This window comes from Drosophila willistoni, unplaced genomic scaffold, assembly GCF_018902025.1.
Source record: "Drosophila willistoni isolate 14030-0811.24 unplaced genomic scaffold, UCI_dwil_1.1 Seg809, whole genome shotgun sequence".
In the NCBI taxonomy this organism is placed as follows: Eukaryota; Metazoa; Arthropoda; class Insecta; order Diptera; family Drosophilidae; genus Drosophila; species Drosophila willistoni.
The window spans coordinates 22,556-32,879 of NW_025814711.1; the positions used below are offsets into that span (position 1 = coordinate 22,556).

Sequence of the window (10,324 nt, forward strand, 5' to 3'; positions counted from 1 at the left end):
CTTAATCATTTGTTGTAGACATACATCTTCTATTTGACAGCAAGTAAAATGTGATGCTTGTAGATTGGTTTGTGTTGGTCCATGTACTATCCAGCCTAATTTGGTTTTAGATAACATTGGCCGATGCTCATTGCCATCTATAACGGCTCGTGCGGTAATTAATTAAGCATGGCGTTGTCTTATGAATACCATGGGTTGTCTATCCTGTAACTTCGTGTAGTCTACCATATTTTTTGGTACAAATTCTGTTAGCTTCTTATAGTCAAGCTGTTGTGTTGGAATTTTTAGATCGTTGACTAACCAAACTCCATTTAGCTGATGTTTCGGACCGTTTTTTCCACTGATATTAATGGTTGCCGATTCCGCATCTGCCTCATATCTGTAGACACCACCTGTCCAAGTAAAACAAAATGGTTTTGCGTCACCCTTTATGCCAACTTCTCTTGCCAAGCTCATTTCCATGATTGTGGATGTACTACCGTCATCCAAAAATGCGACAGTTTCTTTCGAGCCTTTTTCGCCGTGTACTGTGATTGGTACCATTTTGAGTAATGCAGATTTTGGTGAATCAGATACGCATCCTGTGAAGTTTGTGGTGGCTGCTAGATTTACTTGTATGGGTCTCTTGTGCAGTAATGGGTTGTGAAACTTTTCACAATTGTCAATTTTGCAGGCTTGTCTTTCGCTGCATTGGCATTTATGGAATTTTAGACAGCTGTAACACGCTTTGTTACGATTAGCTAAATCCCATCTCTTTTTAATATCTGCTTTTAGGAATACGTTGCACTTGGTTAGAGGGTGTTTTTCCTCGTTGCAAATAAAGCAAATTGCTTTTGATTTTTGCTTTGGTTGGTTTACCGCCTCTATATCCTGTGGTTGGGATTGGGTTACTTTATATTGCTCTGCGAATGACGACTGCTGGTTAATTGATGTAACCTTTTTGAAAAATGAGACATCTTGGATTAGATCTGCTTGTCTTTGTGCCCACTCAGCTAGCTTGTCAAATGTACAGAATGAAGCGCGCACGTTTGCATCTCGTAGATATGCGCCCCATTCCCGTAGATAGTTTTCGGACAGTTTTCCGATCATCATAGCAATCGTTGTGTGTCGATTAACCGGTTATCAGTGTATTCCAAAGCAGAACTTATGTTTTGAACAGTGTTATTGAATTCTTCGAAATTGTCGATATTATTGACTGGCTTTACTTGGCACGCTCTTGACATCAACTCTAGTGCAATATTTCCGCCTCCACCATACGCGATATCTAAGATCGATATGATTTTGTCTGGATCTTTTGCAGAGATTAGTAGCAAAGAAACCTTTTCCTTAGCCACTCCCTTTAGAGCTTTTGATAATCGTTGAACATCTTCCTCATTGGAGAATCCGCAATGTTTGCTCGTAGCATTGAACTCTTGGATAAAGTGTGTCCAATTCAACGGTGATGAACCATCAAACTCCAGGTGTCTACTGTTTAAGCTCTGCCGCGCCAGCATCTGGTTCATGGCTCTTGTTGCCATGCTCGGATTATTGGTTTCATCCAAATTATTCTGACACTCTTCAGATTGCGAACGAACCCACATTGAAGTTCGCTCATTTCGCACAGATGTTTCAAATCGTTCGGACATGCGGGAAGAACAATCTGTTAGTGCGACCTTGGTTTTCAGAACATTTTTCTTACTTACCAGTGCTTCTTCTTTCGCTTGAAGAAGTTCTAGTTACCTTTGAACTATAAGTATTTCATTGTGCATACTAGTTAAGTCTATCTCTGAGTTTGCAGTTGGGTTGTTATCTGCCTCTGACAGTATCCGTTTGTTGTTTATAAGCTTTGTCTCCTTTTCGCACATTTTACGCTTGACGTTTACGTATGCTGTATCCTGTAACATATAACCTGCTACAACTTTACTGCGAGCTGTTGGAATCTGTTAGAATCTATCAGTAGTACGCGCTGGTTTCGGCTCAATTAGTCGGTGAGGAATGGGGGATGGGGGAAAATGGATAGACTACCCGCTCTACTAGTTACAATTTTATTAATGAATTCGCGTACTGACACAATTTATCCTCGGTTTAACGCTTTGTACTTGCAAAAGAAAAAAAAATAGAGAAAAGAATGAGGTAAAGAAAAGAAATAGCGCGTTTCCTGGCGCAGCTGCTGAACAAGAAGGGGTCTGATATCTGTGACGCCCAAAACAAATTCGCCCACCCTACCATGATCGCTGTATCCAAAGAAAAAAAATTACCCAGCGATCCCTATGCCAAACCAATTTTTAACCTAACTTACTTTGCAAGAGAAAAGTAACAAATAATTTAAATATAGATATGTAGATATGACAATGTTTATATGAAAAGTATATTAAAACTCAAAGAAAGAAACAAAACTCATTCCTTTTTTTTTTTGAGCATAAGTTAAACTTCTGATGACCAAAAAGACCAAAATCAAATTTTATATGTTATTTAAACGAGAGCAACGAAAACTGCTTTAACTCTCTCTTTACTTTGCCTGGTCAATCATATACCAAAAACACAAAAAATGACATTAAAACCAAAGAGTACTCACTTAAGCATCCCAAGGAGAAAGATCTTTCTGGTGACCGCTGTAAGTAATTGGGTAAAAAATATGGGGAGAGAGTATGTTGTTGATTCGAGAGAGAATTAAACCATGCTAAGCTTTCGCCAGTGGCGTGCAAAAAAAACCAAAAAAGGGGTGAACTATAATTTTCACCGAAGTTCCACTCATGACAAAAAAAAGTTACAAATGAAATTATAAAAATAAAGTAAAAAAAATTACAAAAAAAAATAACTTGGCTTTGGAGTACATCAAAAACTCAGAATTTTACAATTTAAAAGTTAGCTTTAAGGCGAAAGTATTAGAAAAAAAGTTAAAGGCATTTAATTATTTTCGCCCAACATTAGTTTAACCCATGCAATTTTAGGGCCTGGCGAAGATATTTAGTTTCTTGGCTGAAGGCTATGCAACGATCACCAGTAAATAAAATAACCAAAACGGAACGCCAGCCAAGCGGCTACACATATGAAAGCTCCGCTGGTTGATAGTTATCACAAAAGAAAAGCTTTTACTTATCAGAGTTTGCTTGCACGGTAAGGGCGGGGGGGAGTCTCTCCTCTAGTCTAGAGAATCTTATACTCTTTATTTTTTCGTTTTACTCTTCATGCCCGTCTCAGATCTTTTCTGGCCAATGCTCTGCGTTTTCTGCTCCAGGGGCTTCGGTTCGTTTTGACAGCTTGTCCCTCATAAGCCTTTCTCTAGTCGGCTGACCGGCTTAGACCATTGCATCTGGTCTGTGAACTAGGTGCCAACTCTACATATAAAACAAAACTTTCTTACTACACACATTAAAAGGCGCATTTTTTTACTGCTTACCATTTGACTTGGCACCGGATTAAAACAAAATATATTACTTATTTAAAATATATTATTACAATCTACTTCATCAGACTGCCCATGTGCCTAAAAGACAAACATTTTTCATAAAAATTGCTTCCTTTACTCAAACTGATATGCGCGTTTATATAGCGCTGGATTTACATTTTTTTTTTTGAAATAAAACACTATCACTCACTGGCGGAATAAAACTGCTTCGAATTCACTATTCAAACTTCACAATCGGACTTTTTCCAAAAAAAAATTAGTTTTCACTACGATTTTAATTTTTTTGCTACCGCACTAGTTGAAGATGATTTTGAAAAAGAAAAGTCATTCCCATGGGGGCCGACATACTTGGCTAAATCTCTATCCCTTAGTCCTCTTTGGACCCCTCTCTTCACCTCGATTACCCCTAAACTTCCCTGATCCCAACTCTAGAGGAGCCTAGGGGGCGCCACAAAAAAATAAAAGTAATCGGATAAAAAAAATTCAAAAAAAAATTTTCTGAACCAAAAAAAAAATGAATCTCGAAATCGCATTTCCTATTTTTTCCTCAAAATTATAGAATTTTAGTCTACATTCTGTTAGTTAGTATAACGCTAACTAACAATACAAGCAGTACAAGCAGTGCAAGCAGTGAAAGCAGTGCAAGCAGTGCAAGCAGTGAACGCAGGTTACTCTATGAACTTATATTGCCCACTTTTAGGGATCAAACGTTTATATATCGTTTTAGTTATAAAGAAGAAAAATCATTCCTACTCTTTTTTTTTCGTTTTCTTTCTAAATACAAACGGTTACAAGCGCTACTACAAAACCCCCCCACTAAAATCACACTTACCTAATGGAAAGGGTGATACTCGCTTGAAACCGGGCCAAAAAAAAATTATTGCTTAATATCTTTTGCATGGAATTTGCCTACCAAATGGCCTTGTAGATTCTCCAACTCATAGTACGCGTTGCCGAGTTTGCGTCTCACTCTCGCCTTCACGAACGGTGGCGCTAACTTGGAGTTGAATCCTTTTGAGAAATTACTTTGCTGGAAGTTCCTACGAAATACCTCTTGTCCCACTGAAAAAGACACCTCGCGACTACGTAAATTATACAGATTCTCATTCCGCTCATGCTGTTTTCGTGACTCCTCCTTAGCTTTAGTTCCCATTATTTCGAAAGAGTCGTCCCTACTAAACCTTACAGCCCGATCCTCTAACAATTCTAAGTTCCGTAGCACTTGGTAAACGGACCCGTCGGTTACCATATGCTGACCAAATGCCAACCTATAGGGTGTTGTGTTTATCGCCGAATGAATAGTAGACCTCAATGCACAAGCGATACTACTTAGCTTTTCGTCCCAATCAGACTGGCTTGGACTTACGTAAGCCTTCACTGCTGCCAATACCGACCGGTTTACTCTCTCCGACACATCAGCCTGCAGAGCATACGCAGCCGTATACGTGTGACGCACTTTATATCTTTGCAATAGCTCATTAAAATGGTGTGCTCTAAATTGGGGCCCATTATCGGATACTATAATCTCAGGTACCCCAAAACAATGAAAAAGATCCTCTTCTAGAAACTGGGTAACCACTTCCGCGGTAAACTTTTTTACTTTCTTTAGGAACGGAAATTTTGAGAAATGGTCCACTACAATAAAAATTCCAATATTGCCAGACTTGCTACGCGGGTAAGGACCCAAGAAGTCCACATACAGTCTCTCGAAGAATCTTGACGTTACACCCGACTTGCCTAATGGTGGCCTTAACGTATAATTCGGGTGTTTAGTGGCTTTACAAACATCACATCTGTTTATAAACTCTTTAACTTCTGACACTAGATTTGGCAAGTAATAGTAGCGCCTGAGTTTTTCCAATGTCTTATTAATACCGCAGTGGGCCGCTAGTGGGCTTTCGTGAGCCAATTTCAACAACTGCGCCACTAAACCCTTGGGAATCCATAGTTTCCAGCACTGATCATCTGCTAACTTCTCTCCAGGAAAATGCTCACTACGCCGGTAAACTAAATTGCCCATTACTTTCACGTCCGGTACTGACTGGGGGTTTTTTTCGACCTTCGTCTTTAGCTCCACATATTCGGGACTTAAAAAATGCACCGAATTGAGATCGATTCCTAAATCACTATCTAATACCGCTAAATCAGGGGTAAAAACTCTGGACAAAGCGTCTGGCACCACATTTTGACTACCTTTGCGATGTGAAATGGTAAAATTAAATCCCTGAAGTTTCAAAGACCATCTGGCCAACCTAGAACTCAAGTCTGATTGACTCATTAACCACTTTAAAGAAGCATGGTCGGTTATGATAGAAAATTCTTGACCCTCTACGTAGGCCCTATATTTTTTTACTGCTAACACGGCTGCCAAACACTCTTTCTCTGTAACTGAGTAGTTTCTTTGTGCCTGGTTCAGTTTTTTTGACATAAACGCAATGGGTACTTCGTCCTTATCCTCTGTTAACTGGGTTAACACTGCGCCCACTCCCGTATGGCTTGCGTCACAGTTTATGGAGAAAGGTTTTTTAAAATCGGGACTATGTAAAACTGGTGCCTGGCTTAAACGTGTTTTCAAGTCTTCAAATGCTCACTGAGCTTCTGATGTCCATATGAATTTACGCTTATGTTTTAAAGTATCGGTAATTGGAGACGCAATAGCAGCGTAATTTTGAATGAATTTATGATACCAACCCGCCATTCCTAAAAAGCGCCGAACTTGTTTAACCGATTTTGCGGTGGGAAAATCGACTATGGCGGATATTTTATCTGGGTCTGTCTTGATCGTTCCCTCACCTACAATATGCCCTAGATACTTGACATTCTTTCTACAGAAATGACTTTTCTCGACGTTTATAGTTAACCCTGCATCGGATATACATTTGGATAGCTCTGTAAGCAGAATTATGTGCTCGTTAAACGAATCTGAAACAATTAACAGATCATCCAAGTAGATAAATATTTGATGACGCCGATGTGGTGGCACTATTTTATCCATGAGTTTGGACATGGTTTGCGCCGTGTTACATAATCCAAAAGGCATTACTTTGAAATGGTACAGGGGTCTACCTGCTACTGAAAAGGCTGTCTTATCCCGTGACTCAGGCTCTAAAGGAATTTGCCAACACGCATCTTTCAAGTCGAGACTTGTAATGTACTCGGCCTTAGGTAATCTGCTAAGGATGCCGTCTATTATTGGCATTGGGTAAGCATCCTTAACTGTAACGGCATTCACCCGTCTACTATCTATACATAACCTATGTTTTCCTGGCTTACTCACCAACACAACGGGCGAAGACCAAGCACTTTGAGATTCCTCAATAACTCCTAATTTTAACATGCGATCTAACTCTTGATATATTATTTGTTCCTTTGCTGGTGACATAGGATAGTGTCGCTGCTTAATTGGTGCCGCACCAGCAACATCTATTGAATGTGACAGCAACTGCGTTTTCCCTAGTCCCAACTTAGCGAATGATGGAAACAAACCCATACATTCAGACAAACGTTGCTTCTGATTACTGTCTAACATCCGTTGCGCCGTATCCTCTACGTTTAAACTAGCTATCTGTAGCGGTCCTACTGACAGTCCAGATGGTAATAAATCAAAAGCGAGCCAAAAATCTATGCCTAAGTAGAGATCCTGGGTTAGCCCAGGGACTATATAAAATTTCAATATCTTACTACTTCCTCTAAAACTAACTTCAGTACTTATCTTTCCTACTATCTGCTGGGGTGTTCCATCTGCAGTATTTACTTTATTTGACATTGGCCTAATATTCTGTTTTACAGCCAATAATTCTTCGGCAAAAGTGCCACCAACACAACTTATACTAGCCCCAGTATCCATGAGGCCACTTACTAATCTATTGAATAACTTTACCTCTGCATAAGGGCGGATATCAAAAACATTGCCGACTACCGCCGAGGCTATTAGCTTTCGCTCCTTTTCAACACCTTTATTAGAAGCCTTCCTTCGCTCTCTTGAACGAGTCTGTGACCAATAAATTCCTAATCTAGGCGACTCTACTGGTTCCGTTTCGGAATATTTAGATATTTCTAACGATTTCTCATCAGAGATATGCGTAAATTCGGGCAAATACTTTTCTAACCCTAGTGTTTCCTTTAATCTGTATTGCTGGCCCTCGAGATCACCTGTCTGCGTGCACTTCTCCGAAGTGCACGACCTGCCGTGTTTTTTGAATGATCATTACAATGGGCACAAGATGGCTTATACGTGTTTGGCTTCCCACAGCCATAGCAAAACACTCGCCGTTCTGCTACACACTCTTGATAGGGATGACCCGCCGTATCACAGTTCCAACAAACCAAGTTAACTGCTTCCACCACTGGCAGCTCATCTTCTGCCTCGGACTCTTCTTCTGTTTGAATGCTCACTGCATTTACCACTCTCCTAGGCATGGGTCTTGGTGGTACACTCAATGGTTTGCGTACTGTCTGCATAAAGGTTTCTCTAGTACGCACTAACTGCCTTAACTTAGATACCGAAGCTATGGACTCATATAATAACTCATGCTGAATATCGGGCAGAAGATTAGCCCGAAGATGCTCTAGCAACTCAATTTCTGGTAACGGAGTAGACAGTTTGTCAGCTAGTGTCACTATCGCCTCGTAGAATTCGTCGAACGATTCTTTATCCCCTTGTCTGCGTTTGCTGATAGCAGCTTTAATATGCTGATCGGTACGCTCGTCTTTAAACTGTTCCCTCAAGGCTCTACATAAGTCTAACCACTTGATGTGTGATACCTTCTTGTGGTATCTCCAGAACCACTCACTAGCATTTCCTTCAAACAAATTGCTAACATACCGCGACAGAACTACGAAATTACCTTCTAAAGCCTGATGGGTCATTGCTTCCGCTCTATAAATAAACTCGTCCACTGATATACCGGACTTGCCATTAAACCTTAACTTCCAACTACTTATAACCTGACTTATTCTGTCTGGTCTAAGCTCCAAAATACTGTTACCATTACTTGCCTGCTCACTAGCTGCTGTTGCTGATACTTGGCTACGTAAGTTCGCTGCCTGTTGTGTACTTTCCTCAGCGTTCACTTGGTGTGTCGCTACTACTGAATACAATCTCTGGAATCCATTTTCTAACGCTTGTGTCAATAATTCCGTTTGTCTAACTACTTGAATTTCCAGTCGCTCATTTTGGCGAGATGCAGCCGTCGCCATGGCATTCGCTATTAATCTGGCTAAATTAACGTCGCTATTACTAACAGATTCGGATGGCTCTATACCCTCATCTAACCATCTTTCCTGACTCAAATCCCTCTGTGCCATTTCTGCTAGTAAGTTGGCCCTTGCGCTGGTTTGCATTCTTGCCTGACGGCTGGTCTGTGGTCCCCCACTAAGTGCTTCAGCTCCTTCTTCTTCCATACTCTGTAACGGTTGATCACACGTGGAGCAAATTTCCCTACTACCGACGCTTATGTTGAAGCACGCTATGTGGAAATGATGACCACAAGTAGTGCTCCGTAGCTGCGCCCTATATTGTATTGGTTTATCGCAGATAAGGCAAAGGGTATTGTCGTCCTAAATCGCGGCTAGATATTCGCTGCTGTGCCTTACCGACATTTCTCACCACAAAACGTTTGCTTATTTGTTAACTAAATATGTTGAGGACTTCCCTCTTATTATTAAGCTTTTAATTCCAGATCTGGTTAATTCCTAATAAAACTATTTCTATTAAATTGATTGATTAACAAAGCTATACTTATTATACTAATGTTGCAAAGAAATAGAGAAAATATAAAGAAAATTCAAATAACTTTCATAAAACTAATGAGGGGAATCATGCCATGTGTTAAAAAAATGATTTGAGCTAAAATAACGATAAAAGAGGACTTTAAGTATAATTGAAATTGCAGGTATGCCCTAGCCTATTGCCAAGTATCACATAACTCCATACAATTTACCTAACTACTTAAAGCAATCAACATTTTATACCTAACTTGTAGGCAACTAAGAAAACTAATAGTTCTAAGAAGTATTAACCGCTTGGAGGCTATAGTCTTTGACCATTGTTAAACCTGATCCGAAACGAAAAATAACTTTCTGACTATCGAAAATTACCCGTGGCTAAACCGACAATCCTGAGCGCGGAGCCGAAAATATTTTAGAATTCAAGGCTGATCCAGCTGACCAATTGATTGTGCGTTGTTTTATTTTTCTTCTTGTTGGTGGTGTGGACATAGAGTTATGTCGAAACTTTATGTACTCCGACTGACCACCCAATACAATCAGGAACACTAGCGTTCGAAAACCGAGATATAAATATCCATAAGAAAAGCTGTTATTGACTAAAATGTTTTTGTCGGGGCTCCCGAAACCGTTTTGGCCCCACGTTGGGCGCCAATTAATAAAATTATGAATACTTAACTAACTGTAACATATAACCTGCTACAACTTTACTGCGAGCTGTTGGAATCTGGTAGAATCTATCAGTAGTACGCGCTGGTTTCGGCTCAATTAGTCGGTGAGGAATGGGCGATGGGGTAAAATGGATAGACTACCCGCTCTACTAGCTACAATTTTATTAATGAATTCGCGTACTGACACAATTTATCCTCGGTTTAACGCTTTGTACTTGCAAAAGAAAAAAAAATAGAGAAAAGAATGAGAAAAAGAAAAGAAATACCGCGTTTCCTGGCGCAGCTGCTGAACAAGAAGGGGTCTGATATCAGTGACGCCCAAAACAAATTCGCCCACCCTACACTGATCGCTGTATCCAAAGAAAAAAAAAAATTACCCAGCGATCCCTATGCCAAACCAATTTTTAACCTAACTTACTTTGCATGATTCCCCCCCCCCCCCCCCCTTGTAAACGTCACAGCCTAAATTCATCTTAAAAACTTATATTTAATAAAAGTAACAAATAATTTAAATATAGATATGTAGATATGACAATGT

The 10,324-nt window shown here is 39.9% G+C and overlaps 1 protein-coding gene across 1 annotated transcript; it reads right to left on the reverse strand.

Annotated features, from left to right (window-relative positions):
• Positions 1-4,265: 4,265 nt before the first annotated feature.
• LOC124461998 lies at positions 4,266-8,695 on the reverse strand. Its single transcript, XM_047013397.1, has 2 exons — positions 7,639-8,695; positions 4,266-5,581 (listed from the first exon to the last, which is right to left on the reverse strand). The coding sequence occupies exons 1-2, from the start codon at positions 8,693-8,695 to the stop codon at positions 4,266-4,268; spliced, it is 2,373 nt and encodes a 790-aa protein (XP_046869353.1).
• Positions 8,696-10,324: the final 1,629 nt, after the last annotated feature.